At 41.8% G+C, this 25,816-nt stretch overlaps 1 protein-coding gene across 1 annotated transcript in view; it reads left to right on the top strand.

Moving 5' to 3' along the window:
• Positions 1-25,816, top strand: part of ME1 (malic enzyme 1) — a 309,039-nt gene that overhangs the window by 264,088 nt on the left and 19,135 nt on the right. The window contains exons 9-11 of the mRNA XM_006258408.4: positions 600-713; positions 20,634-20,739; positions 23,696-23,838. Coding sequence (XP_006258470.2) covers positions 600-713; positions 20,634-20,739; positions 23,696-23,838 — 363 coding nt within the window. The remainder of the gene's footprint in view (positions 1-599; positions 714-20,633; positions 20,740-23,695; positions 23,839-25,816) is intronic.

The raw sequence follows: 25,816 nt of genomic DNA, 5'->3' as shown, positions 1-25,816 counted from the left end.
CCCTGATGGCTCCATTCCTTGCTGCTGATTTGGTTGAGAGCCCTGTCCATCATGCAGCCCCTGCCTCTTTTCACTGGTTGGTCAAGAGGGCTGTCTGTCATATGGCCCTGCCCCTCAATGCTGAGTGGTAGGAGAAGGAGGAGGCGGCCTTGTGGCTAGCAGCCCTCTTGGCCAGCCACTATCTTAGCTGCTCCCCTTTGCACCAGCCATGAGAACTGCTGGCTCCCCAGCATTTATTTTTAGTAAGTTTGGGGTTGTTTTTTGCAGATTTCACAGACAGTGCCCAATTTCATGATTTCTGTGAAATCCATGAAATTGTGAATTGAGTAGGTCCCTACTGATTGTGGAATAAATGTTGTAACAAATTTTAAATGATCTAATAATGACAAGGTAAACAAAGTTCTATATAGTGCCTACACCCACAGTATGGAAGCACTGAAAAGAATGCATTTTCTGTTGGCTTACTTTATGAAAACATCATTGTTCAATTTAACTGTCAGTGATATTAATAGGTTTAGTTAAAGTAATCAATGAAAAATTAGTATGTTTTTGTTTCTCTTCCAGTGTCTTGTATTAATGCTCTTTCCTTCCTTTTTAAGGCTGCCTTGGGGATAGCAAATCTTATTATTATGGCTATGCAAAAAGAAGGGACAGCTGAAGATGAAGCTATCAAAAAGATATGGATGGTTGACTCAAAAGGATTAATAGTTAAGGTAATGCAGCTTTCTCATTACTATAAACTCTCATTGGTCTGTTTTAGAGGCAGAAACTTTGTTATGGATATGATTAAACTATTTAGTGTGTATGCTCTCTCTTTCTTTATCTAGAACAAAGGACTTTTATATACTGAGAGAAAGAAATGAATATGTGGCTTGTCCTGCTTGTATTAAAATCAGGCACAGAACTCCCAGGTGACTTTGATAGGAATCTGATTGGGTCCATAATCCTCATGTAATATCCAGCAGAGATGACTGCTTCTGGCACGTTTTGTATTCTGTGGATTTTAAAGCAGTTCACTTAAATTGAAAAGGGAGAGAAATGTTCAGCTTGTGGTTTTTAATGTTTCTCATGTAAACGTGATTATCTGTATGTTTTGAATAGCAGAAGCATTCGTGTTTGTGAGTGCACACTCTTTGCTTCTGGCAGGATACTCACGGAGAAATACTTTTTAAAGTGAAAAAATGCTGACATGATATCTGCAACAACATCAGGAAAATATTGTTGTTCATATCTTAGAAGTTTGTATGAACTTAGCAATTCTGTCTCAAATAGCTTTTATGCATAGTGATAAAGCTCATGTCACAGATGTTGCGGTTTGCAGTGCTATCAACAGTGGTCAAGAATTTGAAGTTGCTGAGAGACTTCATCAGTCACTCTTACCTCATTTCTTCCACGTGCCAAAATAAAGAAACATATACATTCCACGAGCCAAAACAAAGAAGCTTGCATGTTTTAAAAGGTGGTTATGTATTTAATAGCTTGTGAGCTACTTAAAAGAAATGTTCAAGAGCTCAATTAACTTCACTTTTCACCTTTTTCATGTGAACGTTCATGATGCTTTTTGAATTTTAATTAATTGTTCCATGCAATAGCTTTTGCTTTGCTTTTCTGAATTCTTCTGTTTATTTTGTAATGGGTTACACTCACATCAACTGCATCTGTTCTGTGTTGAACTTGTAAAACATACACAGCCAACTGTGATCCATTATATTAAACTGAACTGCTACAGCATTGTTCACTCTGCTTCAGTAATGATATTAGCATCACAGAAGTAGAAGTGTAAATATTTAAAGGTTATCTATAATATACACAGAGGACTTGATGGAGCACAAAACCATCATAATACCTAATGCTATCTATCCACTACAGTGAATTTTTTTATTTTGTTTTAGAATTACCATGTTCAAGTAATGGGGTCATACTTTCTCCCTCTTTTGCCTTTCTTTAAGAAGCTCAAAGTATTTTACAGAGGTTAATTATTGGAGCCTTGTGTGTCTTCAGTGGCTGACAAAAAATAGAGGCTGTTTCATAAGACTGACCCCTTAAAAATATTCACTGTATTTTCTGCATTTTATGGACAAGAAGCTGATCAATAGAACAACAATGATTTGACCAAAATCAGTCAACTGGTCTCAAAGAAAAATGGTGACATTGATGAGAACTGTCATAACTTCAAAAGTGTGAAAGTTAAATTACTTAGCAGCTGTTTGTGCATATTTACCCCAGCTAAAGTAGAACAGCAGCCTCTACTATTTCTTAACCATCTCCTTTGATTGCTCCCTTATACTTCCTGCAATTGTTGCTGATCTGCTAAACAGCTGAACTGTTGTGACAATGGTTTTGTCTGTTGTCAGTGTTTTCCATGACTCGATTATATCCTTTCCTCTCTCCTTGCTAATATTTTTTGAAGTCAAACAAATTTTTTGTTGTGTAGGACAAAAGAAGGTGCCTTGCACAGTTCCTTTTGTCCTTCTATTGTTGCACTGAATCTCTTTTTGGAGTCTGAGAAGGAGCCCAGTAGATTCAGGGACTGCCCTGAGTATGTTCATAACATGTTCATGATGGCTAGACAGAGCTGCTGTCTGAGATGGATTAGGGTTGATCACTGTTTAGTTTGTTGTGGGATTTGTGCCTAGATGTTGCTGCAAGCAGTCAAATTTTCTGACCTCCCCAAGCTGTTCTGGAAGGTCTCAAAGCACAAGTCATTAAGTGAGTCAGAGTTTAGAGACCCAACTGTGGACACTTAGAATATTTTAGGACTACCCACTTCAGTACAAATCTGTCTGGCTAGGCCTTGGTCACACCCAGTTGGAGCAGCATGTGATAATATTTCAGTGCATGTTCTTGAAGTAACCTTGGGGGAGATACGCTTCAGCTTTGGGATTCCATTAAAATCTTCTACCCCCCCTCACCCCCTTTGTTAGATGAATGTACGCAAAGAAGGGAGAAACGAATAACAAAAGATAAAAAAGTAGGGCTTCCATCTCTTAATACTTGTATGTCAGTTGCTGGAAAGCTGTAGTCGCAGAACATGGCCAAGCAGACCACTCCAGCAGTCTGTGTTCCCTGGCTCACTGTGTTGGTTTTATTTTCTCTGACCAGTAATAGAGAAGCAGTACTTTTTATTGAGATAGGCTCGGACATTGTTTGGCTTTGATTAATCAAAATAGAGCATTACAGGGTTTAATTTGTCTGAAGTTTTGCAAGTTTCTTAAAAGCACAATCAGAAAAGAGGGGTGGGGGCATAAGGTGGAAGCTGAAATTGGAGACTGAGGTAAGAGAAGTCCTTGATTCATATTTTAGGAGTTCCTGAAGAGATGGAAATGCTTCCATATTTGGACTGGTCAAAACAGCATTCAGTCTGAGGTAAAAGGTCAGCAGTATGATGGTAAATGTGTTTCTCAAAGTGATAGGAATGACTGAGGAGGGAGGAAGATAGTCCTCAGTATCTGAGTAAGTTTCTCAATTTTAAGGCTAAAACAGACTATTATGATAATGTAGCCCAACCTCCTTTAAACAACCAATAGAACCTTACCCAGTAATTCTGAATCAAGCTCATAATATCCATTGAGCAATAATGCACCTTTCAGAAGGTATCACATTTTGATCTAAAGATTTCAATTAATGGAGAGAATACATTGTGTCCATAGCTATATTTTTCCCATAATTAAGTATCTTTCCTTGTTTTTTCTAATGCATCTTATTTTGAGTCCAGTTGATCTAACTTCACCTGTTCATCATCTGGTTCATGGCTTTTCTGGTAAATTAAAGACAACTTTGCTGCCAAAATCTCTTCCTCATGTATGTTATAGATCTTAAGCAGGTCACCTGTTAACATTTCTTAGATTGATTAAATAGATTGCGTTTCTTAAGTTTATTATTATAATGTATGGTTGCCAAATGCATCCCAGAAAAGAAATGTACACAAGGGTAGTTTGTTATAATTAGGGACCTACTGAAAGTATGACTGTGATTTTTCTCAGAAAACACAAAATCAAGTGTTTCCCGTGAAAAATGGTGGGCTTGATAAAAAACAAACAAACAAACAAAAACAAAAAAAAAAATCCTTATTAGCAAGCAGAGGGAAGCCCTGCAATATTGGGAGAGGGGAGGGAAGGGGAAAGATTGCTCACAGCAGGAGGCAGGAAGGCCGCAAGCAGCCTGGGCTCCATGGCTGGCGGTAGGGGCTTGCCTGGGCCCAGGCTGGCTACAGCAGGCAGCTGCTTGCAGGCTCCCCACTACCTGCTGCAAGCAGCCCAGGCCCAGCAGCCTCTGACAGAGGTTTGCCCAGGCCCAGGACACCTGTGGCAGGCAGCCAGGAGGCTGAAAGTGGCTACATTGGGTTTCATGGAGCTCTGGCTCACTCCTTGCTGGTGGTGGGTGCACGTGTGCCTTGTAGCTAATGGCAGAGAAGGAGCTGAGGGCAGCACAGCTCCAGCTCCTTTTCCACCATCGGCTCCAAGGTACATATGCACCCACTGCTGGCAAGGAACCAGGCCAGGGCTCTGTAGAGTCTGGTGTAGCCACTTGCGTGAGGGTGATCTGAAACTGCAGCTTAATTACCCTGGGGAAGGTAGCCATTAATTCACACGTAGTAACACATGGATTAATGGCTTCCCTGGGTTCAATCAGGGTAATTAAGCTGTAGTTTTGGGCCATCTGGCAATCTGGGGAGGAGCGGAGCCACTGGGGCCCCTCAGGCAATCAGAGGCATGGGGGGGGCCCCACCATCGTAAGCCTGCAAAAATTGTGACTAGCCAAACAATCTGCCTGCAAAACTGGCTGGCCACCTCCTCGAGTTCAGTAGATCCCTAGTTTTAGTTTGTCATATTAAAAGTGGTCAGTCAAAACTACTTGTCAATAATAGCCCATACATGGACACTTCTTTTTCTAAGATGATTCTGGTCTTCTGCTGTAGCAATTTGGAAATGTTACATCAAACCTTGGGAGCTTCTAACCAGCAGTAACTTTGTCCAAAAAAAGAAATTTTGTGAAATCAGTTTAACCTCTAGTCTGTCTGTGCTTTTAACAGTATCTTTAATAAAAATGTTTATTGGTTTAAAAAGAGAGCTGTGTAACCTTTCATCTACTTTGGACAAATGTAATATTTCCACCAATGATTAGCCCTTGCCACAAATGATATCTAGGATTTGCTAACCTGAACATGTACAATTTTACATACAGCTTCTGCATAGTGACTTCTTAGATTTTGTGGCTGATTTCCCCCCACCCCTTGTGGTTTTCTCATTTGTCTTGCAGTTGTGTCTTCATTTTCTTTTTTTCTTTGGAATCATCTTCATTATGCTGTATTTGGTAAGCAGCTTTTCTGCTATGTTGTGGTAAAAGAACTGGTGACTACATTCATTGGAATATTGGCCATTGCTATTTTCACTATGAAGACCTTATAAAATTGTTCATAGTTGAAAGTTTTGTAGAATCTGTTGTTAAGCTTTATATGCATTTTGAAATGATTTTTTTTTTCCAGAGGAAGTGAGAAATGGAAGAGGACCATAAATTCAAGTGACGTATGTCACCTGAATTTATTTAAATAGCCTTTCTTGGCAGGAGTTTAAAAAACCTGTCTTGAGTATCTTGATGCATTTGCAAGGATGTTTTTAAGATTTTCTGACAGTTGTAGCTATTTATTACTTTTCCATTTGGGATAGCTGGGGATTGTGCTAAATAGTAAAAAGTCTATTTAATTCAAAATTTTATTATAGAAGCTATCCTTGGGCGGAATAGATTTGAATATATGCATGTGCTAGCAAGTGAAGTGTCCCATATTTTCCCCCCTCCAATGCTCTCATATTTCTCTTGTCATCACATACCAACTTACCATAACTTATTTTTCATGTTGTTGTTGTTGTTGTGTATAGCTTTTGTGAACACTTTGGTTTTGTATTCCAACTCCACACTTGCTCCCAACCAGTTTCTATTCAAGATGGTGGTTTTTGGAAGCTGCCACTAGGACATAATCCCTAGCTACATCAATGGTCACACCTCCATCAAATGACCAGCCAAGATAGTTGGGTTTCTCTGTGACAAGACCAATAACAGAATTTAGGAGGTAGCAAGTGAGAACTAGAGATAAAACATTTAAGAAAGGTTGGCTGTAGAATTACTTGTCAGAGATTAGACTAAACCAGCATCTGATCAGTTTTAAAGTATGCTGCAATTTGTAGTATGCCCCACCATACATTTGGCTGTAATCCATATAGAGCTTGGCAAGAATAAAGCTCAAAAAACTCCAAGAAGCCCACCAGGGACACTAAACAAATCTAATTTATCAATGCAGTATTTTGAAGTTAAAGTGATCAATTCTGTAGGAAGCCCTGTGGCTGCCAAATTGTTTTGTCTGTTCATAGGAAATTCATCCCCAAGCTGACAGTCAGCCCAAGGCCTATCAACCACATCGGTCCTACTGAACTTCATAGCATCTCAAACTTATACTGGCTCTCTGCTCAGAAATAAACTTCACCTTTAATTTCTAAGATCTTAGCTTTTCTGAAAGTTCAGGTTTCCTGGGCCAATAAAAGACTGTGTTAAGATCTCATTAAATACTTTATATTGATTTAAATTAGAAGCTTTGAATGCTTCCAATAATATACCCATAGAAATTAAGGCCAGAATGGACCATGAGGATGTCTAGTCTGTATATCCTTTACATTGCAGGCCATTGTTTTGCCTAAAATAGTCTGTATCAAGACCAAAGATTTTACTAAGGCCAAATAGTTTGGCTTTCAGAAAACTAAACTGTATGCCACGAACATGTCACCAGTGCCTCAGACCTCACAATAGCGTGAAGTTAATTAAGATATGCCTGTAGGTAGCAGATTAACAACCAGGGTTTGTGCCGTGAGCAGCAGCAGGGACCAGGCTGACTGTGGCAGGGGCAGTGTCTTCCTTTCTTGCACACCCTCTGAGTAGATGTCTGAGGCTGGTGCCCCAATTGCCCATCCCTTGTTATGCTACTGTTCAGAAGATTTAAGCAGGTGAACCATACTCCATGCTGTAGCCACAGAAGTTCCTATCAATCTGATATGGGAGTGTGTGGGGGTGAGAGAGATAAAAATTCAGCGGGTTCCTAATTATAGGAGCAAGGTGAAACCACTTGGAATATAACCCACTCAGTTATGGTCTACAACTTTGGCCAATCTCTGATGCTTCACAGGAATGCGGGTTGGGGGGCAGCATTAGGAGAAACAAGTTCTTTCTGACCTCAGAGGAGATCAGCTGAAGCCCTGAAGCATCAGATTTGATTATAATAATTGTCTTAGTTGTTTATATTCATAAAATCTTAGCGAAGTAGGACTGGGAGGGGCTTAGAGTCTAAGTCTGACCCACTGCCTAAGGCAGGATCATCCCTATCCAAACCATTATATACAAATCAATTTTTTAACCTGTTAGCAAAACTACACAGTCAACCCTGACACAAAATGCAAGACATAACACCCTAACCTGCCACAGTGGCCAATGTCCTGCTGCTACAGGGGTTGTTAATATGCACTCAAGAGATCCCAAGAAGAGCCTCCCCCTCACCCCCAACCTACCTTCCTAACAGAGGAAGGCAAAACACCCCATAGTCCATACCAGTCTGACCATGGAATAAAACTCCTTCCTGACCCCAAATACTGTGATCAGTCTGACCCTGGGTGGAGGGGTAAGACCCTGTAGCCAAGAACCTCTGGATTTACATGTAGCAGGGCAGGGGGCATATGAGGAATTTCCTTCTGGCCCCATGCAGCAATCAGCAAAGCCCAGAAGCATTGGGAATAGCTGTAAAAGAAGACGGGCATAGCTATGCCTAGATCATCCCTGGCCAGTGGCTGTCGAGCCTCTTTTTGAATGCCTCCAGTGATGGAGAGTTCACAGCTTCCTAGGCAGTCGATTCCATTGCCTCACTATTCTACCAGTGAAGATTTTTTTTTTCTAAACTTACTTTACTGCAACTTCAAGCCATTGGTCCATGTCCTATTCTCTGCAGCAAGAGAGAAAAGGTGTTTTCTTTCTTCTTTATGGCAGCTCTTCAGGTATTTGAAGACTGCTATCATGTCCCTTCTTAACTCCCCTTTCTACAAACTGAACATGCTTGTTATTCAACCTCTTCTCATATAACTTTCCTTCCAAGCCCTTTATCATTTTTGCCACCTGCTGGACCCTCTCTAACTTCTCCACATCCTTCTTAAAATATGGAGGCCAACACTTCACACACTACTCTAGATCGGGGTTCTCAACGTTTTTCTTCCTGAGGGCCCTCCTAACTGACATTAGTTTTTTATTGTATTTGCCCTCCACTCCCAACCCGAACACCCTCTTGTTCCTACTGATGTCCTTCACTTCTGACCTGCAGCCCCCTGGCTCTGCCAGTCCTCACTCCTGACCCCCACTCCCTGCCAGGACCCCTTAATCCTGATCTGCAGCCCCCTGCTCCCCCCAGCCCTGTCGGAGGGGGCTCCCAGCTGCCAGGGCTATGGGACCCAGTGGCTGCATTCTGCCTGCTCCCTCCTGGCAGGACCCAGCTGCAGCCAGCTAGTAGCACCGAAGCCCCAGCTACTATGTGTGGGAGGCAGCAGCTGCTGCAGCCAGAGTGGGGTGTGACTTCTGAGGGAACTGGGCTTACTTAGTCTAGAGAAGAGGAGACTGAGAGGGTATTTAATAGTAGCCTTCAACTACCTGAAGGGGGGAGGGTTAAAGAGGATGGAGCTAGACTGTTCTCAGTGATGGCAGGTGACAGAACAAGGAGCAATGGTCTCAAATTGCAGCAAGAGAAGTTTAGGTTAGATATTGGGAAGACTTTTTCTCACTAGGAGGGTAGTAAAACATGGGAACAGCTAGCTTTGGCTGGGATGATCTAGTTGGGGATGGTCCTGCTTTGAGCAGGGGGTTGGACTAAATGAGGCCCCTTCCAACCCTAACTTTCTATGATTCTAAGTGCTGGAGCTGTTGAATACTGGTGTATAGGTGGTCCTCAGTCTTATGGCACAATTGGTTCCTGAACACCGTGTCCCAAGTCCAAAAGTTGTAACTTGGGACCAATTTTCCCAAAGGAACAATGTTATAAATGGGGGATTGGTTCCTGAACCAAGGCCTGATACCCTATTTTCACCAAAAATAACCCAGAATTTTGTACTCAATCAATTGTAGACGAGGAATATAGCTACATTAATGTATTTATATTGTAAATAGCAATCATATTGATTAGGAAGGACCTCTTTGAGGTGACTTTGCTGGACTTCTTGCGGGGCTTTTGCATGGTGGATCAGTGCAGGGAGATGGATGGTGCAGCGAACTTGTTTGCTGGCATGGCCTTGCATCAGATCGAGCATCATAGTCAAAACTGACATCAGAAAGTTGAAACTGGGTGTCAATTTATAAATGTCGTTAGTGCCATTTGTCGTAACTTGAATGTCGTAGTCAAGGACTGCCTCTACAGTTATGTTCTGGGGGGTGGGGCTAGGATTGACAGACCGCTGTTTGTCAGTCCCAGCCCCCTTACTGCACCAGTCTCCTGATCATATTACCTCTGTGGATCTGTCAGACATTAGCTCAACATGCGGTAGGTAACACGATCTGGAGTTACTTCACACTGGAAAGGTCCTAACTTTGTTATGCTGCGATGCCACTTAGCATGCATTTTACTCCTTGAACACTTGGTTTCTAGCATTTTAAGTGCAGTTAACACAACAGATGCCAACTTTTATTTTCGGTGGAAGGGAGGGCTAAAATGATGAGCATGTGGAAAGTTTTATACATTTCAGGTAACAGCCCTCTTCCCAAGTGGGGCCAAAGCCCTTGGTCCCCCAAGTACTTAGCACCTCTGGTTAACTCATCCTAAGTGTTGCATGTTACAAGGCCCCAAGTTAGAGCATTCTGATGACTACTCCAACTTATTACGAGCTGTGCCATGTGATGGGAAAAACTATAGTTTGAAAATGCACCATTCGTGCTTCTTTCCCCCCTTTTTTCTTTACATACAGCTACAGAAATTATTACTGGTAGAAAAACAGCCTGGGAGTAGGAGTCTACATGCATTCCAGCATCCTGGAAGTCCAGGCAGACTTTCCAGCCAGAGGTAACTGAAGAGCTGCTTCCTGGGCCACCCTGCCCCTAAAAGAGCCGGTTATTTGACAGCCTGCCTTTCCCTGCTTGGAAGGAGGCAGACTGTCAAATGGCAATTGGCCAGTATACTGGCAATACACTATACTGGTCCTGAAAAGCAGCAGCTGCCACATACAGCCCCAGAAGGGCTCCAGCCTTGGGAGAGTGCCCTGTCTCCATCCCAATGATCAGCTGATTGATGGAGGGGAAATTCTCCCATGTGGGAACCCCCAGATTACTACTGCAGAATAGCCACTGTTCCTTGCACTCCTCTGGGCAGACAGAGTGGTGTGAGGAAAGATGGGGGTATTTTGCTATGGCAGCACATCAGCCTGCCTCAGGCCACACTGCTCCAGGTCAGCCTGGAGCAGCGGGGGTGAGGAAGGGACATTGTCAGGGTGCTGATTGGCAGAAGGGATGGGCCATTCTCCCACAGGAGGAAGCCAATAAATTGATTGCCAGGAGAGAGGGACCATTCCCCCACAGGGGGAAGTGAGTCAGTCGGTTGGCTGGATGGGGGGTGGAATTTTTCATAGCAAGGTCTGCACAGGGCTCCCTGACAGCTTGCCTTTGGGCAGACTTATCACAGGTCCAGTGCTCTCCCTCCCTCCAGCCTATTCCCTTGGAGGGAGGGAGAACAGAGGACTGTGGGATATTGTGTGTCCTCCACACCCACACCAGCCTTAGGGATGATACACAGAGGTAACTTCTAGGTGACCAGATCAACGTTCATAGGCCCAAGTAACGTACCTCAGAGCGGGAGTGTCTGTGTTCTTTTTCTTTCTGTTATTTAGCATCCCTTACAGCAGGGCTGGCCAACCTGCAGCACAGGTGCCATAAGTAGTATGGACAACCTCTGTGTGGCACGTGGCAGATTGGGGCAGGGACAGGCAGTGCAGTGACAGATGGGGCAGGAAACAAAGCAGCAGATCGGGCAGGAGAAGGATCATAAGGATCTGCAATATTTATGATACTTGTTTTTTCTCTAAAATATCATCAAGGTTTGTTAATATAGTCCTTCATACATGCATGTCATCTTTGGAGAAACCTGCTGTTGTTTGTTAATCTGTTCTTGTCATCTGATGATTAACACAGAGTTTGCACTACATAAAACATTTAGTTCACGTTACCTTGTCTCCAAGATACTGCACTGGCTGCTAATCTAGCAATGTCTTTATTTTCAAGTTGCCTCATTCATTTTTGTGACTTTAAACCAGATTATCTGAGAGGTTGTTGGGCACTAAGTAATTCAAGACTGAAACAAAAAACAACATGCTAAGTTGTAGCTGACATCTTCAATTAGGCGTTACTGTTTTGAAGTATTACTGCATGTTTGACCCTCAGAAAGCTTAAAATTCTAGTTGATAAATGTTATCTAGCTACACTGTGTGGGTCATGGGCACTGTGGTAGCCTTAGCTAGAAGTTTATTTCTGTTGTTTCAACTTTAACATAACCCAGTTTTGTAATTAATCCAGTAGTCTACTTATTAAGTGTTAATGCCTCTGAAAAGTACCTTTCTGTGCCATGACAGGCCTGCCAAGCACAGAAGAGCAGAGTTTGTTTGAATCTATACAATCTCCTTCATCTTTCAAGCTTTCTTGTTCTCCTATTGGATGTTTTTGTCCTGGAGCCAGCTGAGTTTTATTCTCTTCCCTCTCCATTGTAACTGCCTCAAATTGGGAGCCCCCTGACTGGTCTATTGGTTTCAGTGTGAAAACACTTGTCTTTTTAGATTGTAAGCTCTTTTGAGCAAGACCTGTCAATTATTCTTCATTGTATAGTGCCTAGGACAGTAAGCCCTGACTTGATTGAGGCCTCAAGTTGCTACTTCTATATAAATGGTAAACAGCAGCAGCATGGTAATATGTCTTCTGAAAGGTACTTTTTCTTAAGTTTCTAGTGTGAAATTTCTTCCTAAAGTGACATACGTGAACTGGATGGCTAAAAGGATTAGTAATAGGATGCATTTTTGGGTCACTGGTTCAAATACGCTGAGTATTATTCCAAGTGCTTTAATTTAATTAATATATAATGATGCTGAAGGAGGAAGACAGCATATTACCAACAGGACTACAATGCAGTTCCATCTCCTGCAAGGAAAATGCATCCATCTTCCTATCTGTACTGGAGAGAACAACAATTTTATTCAAGTTCTATTGCTCGTTCTTATAACAGTGCCAAGATTTTGTTCACAGTTTTTTAATTTTTCTGTTCTCATGAAGTTTGTAGCAGTCTCTGACATTAGGTACAGATGCTCTACTCAGAGAGTGTGTGTTGGATACTCTGGCAACACACTATACTGGCACCTCAGAATTTTGCAATCGGATGAAGATCAAAGTAGTCCCTTGGTGTAGGCTCCCTTGTTCTTCCTGGCCCATGACAGTACTACAGAAAAACTTGAATACAGGAAGGCAGCAGTAACAGCTGTGATAGGATGTGTCATCAGGCTGTTGTGCTAACTCTGCTCAATTCAGTAATCTTCCTCATGTCTGTCTTTGTTTTAGGATTATGGTTCTCATTCCAAGAAGACATGAGGACTAAACTTTCTCCTTCCCTTTGCTAGAGAATCCTTCTTTAGGCTGGCAGAGCAGTGGCAGTAGCTGGTGGAACACAGTGAAAAAGTCCACTAGTTTTGCTGCCTTTGCTGCCAGGTGAATTGGTAGCTGAGGGCTGCTGGAATCCTGGAGTTAAGATGCTAAACTTTGGGTTGTAGCTCTTTCTCACTCTCAGCTACCTGACAGATGATTCTGATCACCAAAAATTTCAGTTATTTCATTTTTCTTGACTATATCTGGTCAAACAGGGAAAGACCACAGTGGATCACTCTGTGATGACTTTGCACACTGAATGAGTAGGTGGTTCCCAGTTCAGGGTTAAGTAGACATGGGGACTGCACTATCTCCTCCCCTTTGCAACTATCCCCTCTTCATGCTGGTAAGGCAGTGAGAGGAGGGCAGAGGCAAAGCTATTGCCTCTGTCTTTCCTGTTCTGTGGATATCAGAACTTTTAAATTGAGATTTTTTTCAAAGCTGATTAGAAGACTCATTCACCCAACTCTCTTTTAAATTCTTCTCAAACTAACTTTGAAAAACTCAACCCCATTTTTTTAGGTCTATCTGTTCAGTAGGCCAATGGGAAGCCGCTAGTATTTGCTTTGGATTCAGATTCGGCCAATTCGAGGGGCAGTGATTCGATTCAGTGATTCGAACCGCTGTCCTGAATCGATTCAGCTGAATCTGATTTGGAGATTTGGCCACCACGAATCAAACAGGCCTCATCCCCATCTGCTGTCCCAGCCCCTTCAATGGCTGTCTGCCTGGCCCCAGCCAGGCAGGGGGATGGAAAACAAACAAACAAAAAAAAAGCTCAGCACCGTACTCACTGGTCCCTGCCAGGCAGAGGGGTGATCCCTGCTGCACCCCGCAGCCCCACGCTGCATCAGGGGTGCTCTGCCAGAAGCCCCAACAGCTGCTGCAGCAGCTGGTGAGTGCGGGGCTTTTTTAAGTGCTGGGATGCTGGGGCTGGGTGAGGCAGCCATTGACGGGACTAGAAGAGTGGGTGGTGGATGGGGGCTTGTGGCAGAGCCCCCCACACAACGTGGGGCAGTGGGAGGAAGCAGGGATTGCCCCAGTGCCTGGCAGGAGCCAGTGAGTGAGGTTTTTTTTGTTTGTTTGTTTGTTTTTTGTGGGGGGTTTTGGGGTTTTTAGAAGAGCCAGGATGCTGGGGCCAGGCAGGGCAGCCATTGACAGGGCTGGGAGAGCAGGCAGGGGGTGCTCAGTGAAACTGAGGGAGCAAGCAGGGGATGGGGCCTGGTGGGGGGTCCCCCATGGTGTCCCCCCCCGTCCCCCCCGCACCCAGCCCCCTACTTACTGGCATGAAGTCCGGGTCCAGCTCCCTCTGGCAGCGAGTGGGGACTGCCCAAAGCTCTCCGAATCTTTTCCAAAGCAGTTTGGAGAGCTTCAAATCGATTTGGACCTTTTTATTGGTCTCCCAATTCGATTTGGAGATTCAGGCGCTGCATCGGGCTGAATCTCCTCCAAATCGAATCAGCACCTGAAGCTTTGCACAGCCCTACTGTTCAGCCCCCTTTTAGATCTTTTAAGCTCATTTAAATTTTTTACAATTTTATCAGATCCTGGATCCCCTCACTAAACAAGTTTGTGTAATGGACTGAGTTGCCAATCCTGGAGGGGTCTGTCATTCTTGGTTTATTTAATGTCTCACCAGATGAGCTATTGAAAGTCAGGTGGATGATTTGGTAGGCAATCAGTCAGATTTTGTTGGATCCCTAGCTATTTGCCAGCAATCAATCAGTCAGTCAGTCTCTCTCTTTCCCTGGAACATGTCTGTCTGTTTTTTATTTATGTCATAAAAATCTCAAGAAAAGTGTTTAATATTTTTCCAAAAACCTCATTATTATAATCCTTTGTCTTAGATTAATCAAAGCAAGCTTGCAAAGTTTGGTTTTTTTGTGTGTGAAGTAGGTAAGTAAAAAGATTAACCTCAAAAAATGCATTTTTAGACTACAGTGACATCTGCTGGAGTGTTTAAAAAGAAGAGGTTTCAAAGCTTCATTAGCAGTGCAGCATCTGCATTCTGAACATGCCTAAGTGGCTAATTTTACTGCACTCTCAAGAGGCTTTTGCATTTTACCCACAAAGAAAACCAGGTGCATGTTTCACTGAATTTCTGTGGCGCTAATTCTAAGAGAATACTTAATACCCATATACAGGGATGTAGGTTGTAGCTGTGTTGGTCTAAGGACATAGGCAGACAAGGGTCTTTGGGTGAATCTGGTATCTTTTATTAGATCAACTTAAATAGTTGGAAAACAATTATTAAGCAAGCTTTTGGGTTCAAAAACCCTTCATCAGGCTAAGGAAGTTTGAGCAGTTGGTGTGTGCTCTTCCTGGATGGAAAGAAAAGTAAAGAAGCCAGCGGCTGGGCTGGTGTGCATACAAGACAGGTAGTCAGTGAAAACGTAGACTGAGGAGTCAATGGGTGAGAGGCAGGCTGGGGAGGAGGAGGGGAGAAGAGAGAGAGAAGGGGGATGAAAGTGGAGAGGTACCTGGGGAGTCAGATGTCAGGCAGGTTATAATGTGTCATAAATCCAATGCCTATATTTAGTCCATGATTTTTAGTATCCAGGAGGTTGATGAAGCGGAGTTCATAGGCTCGTCTCTGGGAAGTGTTTTGTAAGTTTCCTTTGAGGATCAGGACTGAGAGATTGGAGAGAGAGTGGTTTTCTTGTGAGAAATGTGCCCCCACCGGTAATTGGGTATTTCTGTCTTTGATAGATTTCCAGTGTGCGTTCATTCTGGTGCGCAGTTGTTTGGTCCCTCTTATGTATTTTCCATCAGGGCATTTGGTGCATTGGATGAGGTATATTACATTTCTGGAGGTGCAGCTGTAAGATCCAGGAATTCTGATGGCTCTGTTGTGGGGTGTAGTGATTGGGGGGGCGGGGGGGTGGAGATGTGTTGGCAGGTTTTGCATTTCTTGTCCTGCCACGGTCTGGATCCTTTTGGTGTGTTCCGGGCTTGAGGAAGTTTGCTTCTGGTGATGTGGTTAGCAAGGTTCAGTACTTGTTTGAAGGCTAGGATGGGTGGCTCTGGGAAGATCTTTTTAAGAATAGGGTCTCTTTCTATTATGGGTTGCAATTGTTTGAGGATTTTCCATACAGGTTCGAGGGAGGGGTGATATGTCATAACCAGCGGTGTGTGATTTGGGGGGGGGCCTTTCTGTACTGCAGCAGTTCTTCACATGGTATCCGGGTGACTCTTTCAAATGTGTGATCTCTCTCTCTGGAGGAGTGTCCTTGCTGGGTGAAAGCCTTTTTAAGATTGGTGAGGTGGCAATCCCGGGTGTTCTTTCAGTGCAAATTTGGTGGTATCTGAGGGCTTGGCTGTATATTGGAGCTTTTTTGGTGTGTTTAGGGTGATTGCTGGCTCTGTGCAGATATGTATGTTGGTCTGTGGTTTTCTTGTATAACGTGGTCTGTATTTTATCATTCTGGATACTGATCATCGTGTCTACAAAGGAGATGCTGGTGCTGGAGTATTCTAGAGAAGTTGGATGGAGGGATGGTGATTGTTGAATTTCTGATGGAACTCAATCAGAGATTGTAGGTTTTCAATCCAAATGATGAAGATGTCATTGATATATCTTAAGTGTAACAAGGGTTTGATGGTGCAGTTCTTGAGGAAGTCTTCTTCCAGGTGGCTCAAAAAAGTTGGCATACTGTGGGGCCATTTTGGTGCCCATAGCTGTTCCCATCATCTGGAGGAAGTGTTGGTTATTAAAAGTGAAATTGTTGTGTGTGAGGATGAAGTGTACAAGGTCAGTAATATTTTTGGGTCTGTACTCTGAGTTGTAATCTTGTTCCTGGAGATAGGCAAGGCAGGCTTGAATGCCATCCTGGTGTGGCATGTTGGTATATAGGCTGGTAACATCCATGGTGGCTAGGAGTGTGTTGCTGGGAAGGTGGTCTCTGTTTTTAAGTTTCTGTAGAAAGTCTGTAGTGTCTTGTACAAAACTTGCTCTGTGGGTGATGAGCGGTTTTAGGATTGATTCAATGAAACCTGATATTTCCTCAGTTAGTGTCCCATGGTTAGATATGATAGGTCTGCCAGGGTTCCCTTATTTGTGGATTTTAGGGACTACATAAAAAGTCCCTGGGTTAGGTAGTGGGGGGATCAAGGTCTGTAGTTTTTCTTGTAGTTTTGATGGAAATGATTTGATGGTATTGTTGAGTTTCTTGGTGAAAAGGGGAGTAAGATCTTCTTGTAGTTCTTTGTAGTAGGTGGTGTCAGAGAGCTGTCTGTTGGCTTCCTTTATGTAGTCTTCACTGTTTAGGATGACTATGGCTCCTCCTTTATCTGCTGGTTTTATTACTATTTGGTGGTTAGTTCTTAGAGATTCTGTGGTGTTTTTCTCTGGTAGAGAGAGGTTGTTGTGATGGCGTGTGTTGGTGATTATTTCATTGTTCTTTCTTGCCCTGAAGCAGTCAGTGTAGCGCACCGCTAGTTATGACATATCACCCCTCCCTTGAACCTGTATGGAAAATCCTCAAACAATTGCAACCTATAATAGAAGGAGACCCTATTCTTAAAAAGATCTTCCCAGAGCCACCCATCCTAGCCTTCAAACAAGCACTGAACCTTGCCAACCTCATCACCAGAAGCAAACTTCCTCAAGCCCAGAACACACCAAAAGGATCCAGACCATACCATGATGAGAAATGCAAAACCTGCCAACACATCTCCACCCCCCCACCCCCCCCAATCACCACACCCCACAACAGAGCCATCAGCACTCCTGGATCTTACAGCTGCACCTCCAGAAATGTAATACATCTCATCCAATGCACCAAATGCCCTGATGGAAAATACATAGGAGAGACCAAACAACTGCACACCAGAATGAATGCACACTGGAAATCTATCAAAGACAGGAATACTCAATTACCTGTGGGGGCACATTTCTCACAAGAAAACCACTCTCTCTCCAATCTCTCAGTCCTGATCCTCAAAGGAAACTTACAAAACACTTCCCAGAGACGAGCCTATGAACTCCATTTCATCAGCCTCCTGGATACTAAAAATCATGGACTAAATATAGGCATTGGATTTATGACACATTATAACCTGCCTGACATCCGACTCCTCAGGTATCTCTCCACTTTCATCCCCCTTCTCTCTCTCTTTCCCTGCCCCTCCAGCCTCTCTCTCACCCATTGACTCGTCAGTCTACGTTTTCACTGACTACCTGTCTTGTATGCATACCAGCCCAGCCTCTGGCTTCTTTACTTTTCATGCCATCCAGGAAGAGCACACACCAACTGCTGAAGCTTTCTTAGCCTGACGAAGGGTTTTTGAACCCGAAAGCTTGCTTAATAATTGTTTTCCAACTATTTAAGTTGATCTAATAAAATATATCAGATTCACCCAAAGAACCTTGTCTGCCTAATACCCATATAGGCACATGAGGATATCACTCAACTACTTAAGTTGTTGTATTTCAGACACTTAAGAAATCTGTAGAAGTGAACAGATCTCTGGAAAATCCTCATGTTCAAAGATGAGTCGAGATAAACTGGTGTTGTGTAAGCCAAAGCAGCTCAGGCAGTACTAACCACATAACAGACCTACACAATTTCTTGTGGTCCCCGTTGGAAACATTTCTTGCTGCTTCAGGAAAAAAAATGCCAAGTCTTGTGGTTATTGTCCAGAGAAGAAGAGGAGCAGAGCAAATGCAGTGATGTAATTTGCACTGCATCACATTACCACACCAAAGATTTTTTGTTTAAATTAGATTTTTAATTTGTGCTAAACAAAAATTAAGTTCTTGACAAAGAAAACCCATTACTAGGATTTAAAATACATGAACCAAACTTACTTAAAGTAAAACTTCTAGAATTTTAATGGAATTATATTAGGAAGGATATTGATAATTGTGTGAACTTAGAGAAACAATGTTAATTTTCCTTTAGTGAGACTTCCAAGCTATAGTCAGGAAGATGTTGGTGAAGTACGGTATCCAATCTAGCCATGCAGTCAAGGTTCTTGCAAGCATTTTATGATGTTATCTCCACAATTTCCCCATCTGTTTGCATCTGTCTCTTAGCTCTTGCCTTAGAATTGGCTTGTAATTAGAGGTGCACTGATGCATCAGTTCATATTGTATCGGCACCAGTAAAAGGAAAATTGACGTTATTGGCAGTTGGCTTTTTTTGGCTGATATGGCTGATAATGTTGCTGATAAATGCTGTATCCAGTTGAGCTCCGGCTCTGTCACGTACCCCGCCCTGCCCCGGCTGGGTGGCACCTGCCCCCGCGTCACTCCCTTCCTCGCTGTGGGGGCCTTGATCTGCCCCTTCTACTCCCCTTCCCTCCCAACAGACTTACCAACTGGATGCTGCTCTCCAAGCTGCTAGGTGGCATATTGGCATTTAGATTGGTATTGGCCAAGATGGCTGGTCAATAATTGGCCATCAGTATGATCCCAAAAAATCTTTATCGGTGCACCCCTACTTGTAAGCCTTTCGAGGAAAGAACTGTCTTCCTTTTTTTATTGGTTTTATAATGTCTAATACAGTTTTATCCTGGTCCATGATGAGGACTCCTAGGCATTTTGATAAAAACAATAAAAAGCATTCTCATTTTAAATGGCTTGGCTTGGCTTGGCTAATTTTTCTTTATTTAAGCACCTAAAAATGTGCTATAATTTTTGGAAGTCAGAGTACCCAGTAGTTCCCAAATAATTTCAGACTTAGTTAAAGGCAGGGTAAACTGTACTTGTAAAATCACAGCATGTAGCACTTATTTCCATGTCTGCACTGGAGTTTTTACCTGATGCAGTTACACTGGTGATAGACCAGCAACTCCTGAAATCCCCAGTATAGATGAGGCCTCATGTGAAAACTTAACTGACACAGAACAGTCATTTCTATAACTAGCAAAATTATACTATTTGTGCTTGTTGAGAAATATATTTTATCTTGGTTTAAAAGAAACGTGTATGTGCGTGCGTGTGTATAATAATACTTGAAGACCACAACTGTCACATATATAATAGGTTTAAGAGACATACATTCTATCTGACTTGGGCAAGCTTTCTATTAATCCAGTTTTAAAGGGATGAAAATACAGCTAGTAATTCCTCTGCAAGAAGGCATGAGTTTTGCCTCACTTTTTTTCTCTCAAAGTGTGCAAGCTGGAACATTTAATATAATTATGATGACTTATACATATGACTTATGTATGATGTATTGCAATTTTTGAGTAGTTAATACCTCTGTGCACCAATATTTGTGTTTTAAATAAAACTGAATAGTCAAGGAGGCATTTATTTGGACAAATGAGGTGTGTCCACATGAGCATATACATGTGCTTTGCGGTGCCTCAAAGGCTTTTGAGGCTCCACAAAATGCACCTTGTGCACGTGATTTGGTTCTCTGTGCTGTGTATTTGTAGCACAAAGCCAAATTTAGATACCAGGAAATCCTGATATATAAAAATAAAGTGCCAAAATAGTGGCGCAGCGCATATGGCAGCAGCATGTGCCACTCAAAACCAGAGCCTGGCCAGCCAGAGCCACACTCTGGCTGTCAGCCAGGCTCTGCATGCCTGGATTGCCACTGCTGCAGCTCTGGGATGTCCCCAGAACCCCAGGTAAGGCTATTGGAGCCAGCCCACGTGCTGTCCCTAGCCTTCTCTACCCAACACGGGACACTTTGCTGTGCAGCAGAGCAAGCATGCAGGGGTGTTCCCCGAAGACAACTAGCAATAGCACAAATATGTTCCCTTGGGAAACGCATGTGCGCACTCATCTGGCCACAGCCATTGACTGTTATCCTTTTAAGTGCATGATATGGGTCCTAATTTAGAAACATTTTTAACCTTCATTGTTTGCTAATACAGCCAAATTCCAAGCAAAGAGTATAAGAATGAATTGCCAATAGGAATGCTCAGAAGTTTGCCTACAGAATCTTATGATCCCAGTTAATAAAAATAAATTTTTTTTGTTCACTTAGGAACGTTCCTCACTAACGGCTGAGAAAAAACGTTTTGCCCATAAACATGATGAAATGAAAAATCTAGAAGATGTTGTCAAAGATATAAAACCATCTGTACTTATAGGTGATTTCTTATTTATATTATACACTTTTAAGCAATGATATTTTAATTTTGATTTTGTCTAAAGGGAAGATTATGAACCCCTCTGAACAGGGATCAGCTTCCCTTAATTTTTGGAAAGCTCCTAGCACATAATGGACATTTAGAAAATATTAAAATGTAATAAAATCATATAATAATGTGTTAATTCTAAAGCTCACATTTTACAGGTTAAATTATCTTTTTTTCTTGAACTTCTGTGAAGAAAATGCATTTTCATTCTAATATTTCTGCCAGAGTTAAAGACTTTGTAATATATTTAACCCTAGACATTGGAATGAGGAACTGAAATGTTTGGGTCCCAGCTGTATGCTCTTATGCAGATAAAACTCTGACTTTTGTAGAAATGTTGCCTTTATAAGGATTTTGATGTCAGTAAAGTTCTCTGTACAGTATAGTTGTCATATATCACTGCAGTTCTTCATACAGCTTAGTGAGTTTTCTATTGGCCATTTCAAGAATAAAAAAACATGTTCTTGAATTTTCACGGAATAAATGCATAACAAGATTCATCAATCCATCCATTAAAACTAATTGCTAAATCTTAAATGTTGGAAAATTTAAACATGTATGACTGCCATCTATCATGAAAAAAGATTTTGAATTTTAAAAAGAGCTACCTATTTGACTATTGTACCAACCTACATAATGTAAGCTTTTCATAATGAATACTGACTATTTGAAATCCTTTTCACAATTTATCTTAGCACTGATTATGAATCAGATAGATGTGACTTAGTTGTCTGAATAATTTGCTTATCTTTGCTCACAGAGTCAGGTGGAGGCCTATGGCAAAATATTGTTCAATTTTTCAGATAACATTTGTGTGTTCAAAATTACAGTTTTTTCCAACAAACCAAGTGCCTGCCAAAGAGACATTCCATATTTACATGCAGGACTTCAATTCAAATGCCAAGTGGTTGAAAATCTCTTTAGAGAAATTTGATTAAATACCTAGGTAAACTGAAGAGTAAAAGCATCCAAATGAAAGTACCTGGATAGCTATATACTAGAGAGCAAGAGCGAGATCTCCAGATTAAGCTACTATAGATGGTATGACATGTTAGTATTTGTATGTACATGGCTTTTATTCAGAGGCCATTTTCATCTCTCTATACTGTATATGGGTAAGGCATTCTTAATGGAAACATAGGTCAAAATGACACTTTTTTTTTTTTTTGTTTGGATGACTAATAGCTCAAAACCCTTCCCTGGATAAGTGGGGTCGTGAGGTCAGTACATTGACTAATATTTTTTTCTAAGGTTTCACTTAATACAGTCTCAACAAATGCCGTATATGGAGTTTTGCTGGACACTACTTAGGAAAAAAAATGCCTTGCTCTTACCAATGAAATACAAGAAATTAAGAGTTTTGTAAGAGGGGAAAAAAGTAGTCAATAAGCATCAATAAAATTATCTTTCCCATTCTTTTTTTAACTTTGTGGATTGGAATCTGCATTCCTAGCATTAGTTATCTAGAAAGATATTTTTAAAAAGAGATTAAAAATTTGAGACAGAACAGGCCATCATTTAGTTTGACTCAAAAGTATGAATGTGCCAAGTCTCCAAACTGCTCACTGTAACTATGTATAGAATAGGTTGCCTAAAGGAACTTCTACATCCAACAGTCCTGGTCCTTGCATGAAAGGTAAAGGCTTGAAAGTTAAAATCTGAGAACAAGTAATGAGTCAGATATAATCAACTTTGACCTAAATGGGGCTACAGTGATATGCTCCAGCTAAGGAATTGGCTCATTTGCTGTTCAGAAAATAGAACAATCTCTACATGAATAGATAAATATCTCTTAGAAACCTTCCAGTCTTTTGTACATGGCAGTAGAACATTGAGTGCATCCTGTTCTCTGGCACTGCACTAATGTGTCAGATCGTGTATGCCAACTCTATTCTATTTTATATAAAAGGATCTGACAAAAGTGGAAGGAGAAATTTGACTGGATTGTGATTTATAATAATGCTATCCAACTTTAGCATGGCTGGGGGCCACCCATGGTGCCAGTGTGTGGTATGCTGCAGGGGTGCTCCTCCCCCCAGGATCTCCCTCTGCTGTGCAGGCTGCACCAGCAACATGCAGCCCACCATACCCGGGCTGCACAGATCCCTGGAATCCCCTTGTCACCCAAGTGGCTTCTCTGCCCCTTGTTGTACAGGCTGTGCCAGTAGTACATGCCCCCCTCCCTCCACACCCCCAGCCCTCCACCACTGGGTGGCAGCAGGAGAGCCATCCACTGGGGTCCATAGGTTGCATGTTAATTTCTTACGGCAGCATGTGGTCTGCAGGTCACCAACCAGACAACCCTGCTTTACAAGATCTGCCTTGTATTGGGGATGATGATTGAACCTCATGATGATGATGTGGATGGCACTTCTTGAACCAATTCACCACAAGCTACTTGAGTTCCCTGACATACAAAAGAATTCTGATCCTGCATCCCTTTTGAAAAGGATGCAAATACATTATTGTCTGCAGAAGTCTTACTGGCTACTGTAGAGAGTGAGGCCTTTTCCTCAGCAATTCCTGCTCATCAGTGGGTTGGTTAGCACAATAGCCTTTGCACTAAATTAAGTACAAGGCATTTAAACATATTTAGCTGTTGTCTGTAGTTGTGACAGGGATAGAAAAGCCTTTCAGATTATTTTACATGGTATTGCATTGTTCAAATTTATCCAAAGAGGTTTTCAAATATTAACTAATATTTGAATCTTCTGCACTAATAGATATAGGATTTTGAGGTTATCCTCATGTAAAAATTGTCCTTTTGGTTTTTTACTACTAACACAGAAGAACACAAAATGTTTACTTTTTAACTGAGAAGTTACAGTAAAAGAAATGTTATTCCATATATTTATCGGTATCTTGAACAAATTAATTCCCAACATTTATCTTACCTTATCTTGTTCAGGAGTTGCTGCAATTGGTGGTGCTTTTACAAAAGAAATTCTCAAAGATATGGCATCTTTCAACAAACGGCCTATCATTTTTGCTCTCAGCAATCCAACTAGCAAAGCAGAGTGCTCTGCTGAACAGTGCTACCAAGTAACACAGGTAATGGGAGAAGGTCAATCAATATATAATCAATAAGTGTATTAGAGGATAATAATTGATTGTTATATTTATTTTAAAACAAATTTGTTGTACAGGAAATTAGAAGGTCAAAATTAGAAACACTTATTTAATTTTCTCTGGAAATATATTATGTATGCAACATGGCAAGAGGTAATTTTATCAAAGCCAATCAAACAAAAAACCCTTAGTTTGGTTTAAGTTATAATTCAGGAATGTTGAAAAAATATTTTCAATATTTTTATTAACCCATTTTATGGATAAATAAGCTGTATTTTTGGTGTTAGGAGGTGCAAAGAAATGAGAGATGAACCTTTACTGAAAGTGTTCAGTACTTCCTAATTGTTGCTGTGTGCTGCTAACCCCATGCTGTATTCTGTGTAAGAAAGAGTGTCCTCTCAGAGTTAGGAGGGTAGGAGTGGGATTGGATTTGGGTCTTCATATTAGAGGATGCTTGACTTGACCCTTCAGTATGTAACTTAACTTGACCTGTTTTCCCTATAGATGTATTTTATCTTCGTAAACATTTAGGAAACAGAGTGTTAAGGATTCTTCTGTATTGCAAATGGAGTCTACTTATTGACCTCTTTTTGACATTACCAGTATTTGAATATACATACTAAGGATGTGAAAGGTTAAATGTTTAAACTTTTAAACAATAAGTATATTTTATACCAGTACTGCATTACCAACCTGTTAATGTTTAGCATGCGGCTGAATCTAGCAGGGAACGGAAGCAGCGCAGTGCTTCAGGAACAGGAAGGTGGCAGGGCAGGAGGGAGGGAGGGAAGGAGGAGGAGGAGAGAGGGAGGGAGGGGGAAGGGGTACTACTACCAATAGCTAGTCTGCTCCCTCCCTCCCAGTGTGCTGGTGGCTCCAGTGGACTGGGAAAGCCCCTCTCCTGCTGCTGTCACTCATGGCTTCATGTGGCCTCTGTTGTCTGGTGGGGCTTATTGCCACCACCGTCGCCTCCTGTTGGCGGCCCCGGGGAGAAGCTTCCAGCAGCATCCGTGTCTGAGTGGGTCTGTGCATGGCCCCTGTCTCCCTGTGCTGCTCCTGGCAGGTGGCTGCAGCTCCTCCCCCATAGCGAGGTGGGACAGGCACTGGGACTATGTTATAGGTTAACTGTTTAACCAATATAATTAGAGGAGATTAAACCAATAATTTTTTAATTTATATTTTTAAATTATATCTACATCTGTAGTATGTACTAAGTTATTTCAAGTATTTAAACCCCAAGCTGATGGTGAGAAGCTGCCAAAACCATCTTGCAAACCTGAGTGAATGGGCAAGATAGTGGCAAATGAATTTTAGTGTTGACTAGTACAAAATTATGCACACAGGGAAAAATAACCTCAATTATAGGTACATCATGCTGGGTTCTGAAGTAGCTGTTGTGATGCAAGAAAGAGACCTTGGAGTCGTCATAGATAGTTCTCATAAAAACATTAGCATAATGTGCAGCAATGACCAAAAAAGTCAGTAAGATGTTGGGCATCATTAAATAGAAATTGGGAGAAAAGAAAAGAAATGCTATTATGTAAATCTCTGGTGTACCCACATTTTGAATACTTTGTTCAGTTCTGGTTTCCACATATAAAAAAGGATTCAATAGAACTGGGAAAAGTACAGAGAAGGGCGACAAAGATGATCACGGGTATGGAGCCAGCTGCCATACCAGGGGAGACTAAGGAAGCTAGGACTCTTCAGTTTGGAAGAGAGAAGGCTGAGGTGGGATATGGTAGAGGTAGCTAACCATGTTAGTCTGAAGTCAGGCAGAAGGCAGGGTAGGTAAGCACCTTACAGACTAACCAAATCAGAAATACATCAGCTTTTATGAGCAAGAGCCACTTCATCAGATGTTATGAAAGGGCATATCTTCCTAAAATTAATGTAAAAAAATGTCATATGAATATCTGACTTTATACAGTCTGTAGAATATTACTTGTTCTTTATTGGA

The sequence above is a fragment of the Alligator mississippiensis genome, chromosome 1 (genome assembly GCF_030867095.1).
Source record: "Alligator mississippiensis isolate rAllMis1 chromosome 1, rAllMis1, whole genome shotgun sequence".
Taxonomy (NCBI): Eukaryota; Metazoa; Chordata; order Crocodylia; family Alligatoridae; genus Alligator; species Alligator mississippiensis.
The sequence above is the reverse complement of the archived record's forward strand: the minus strand, read 5'-3'. Positions and strand labels throughout refer to the sequence as shown.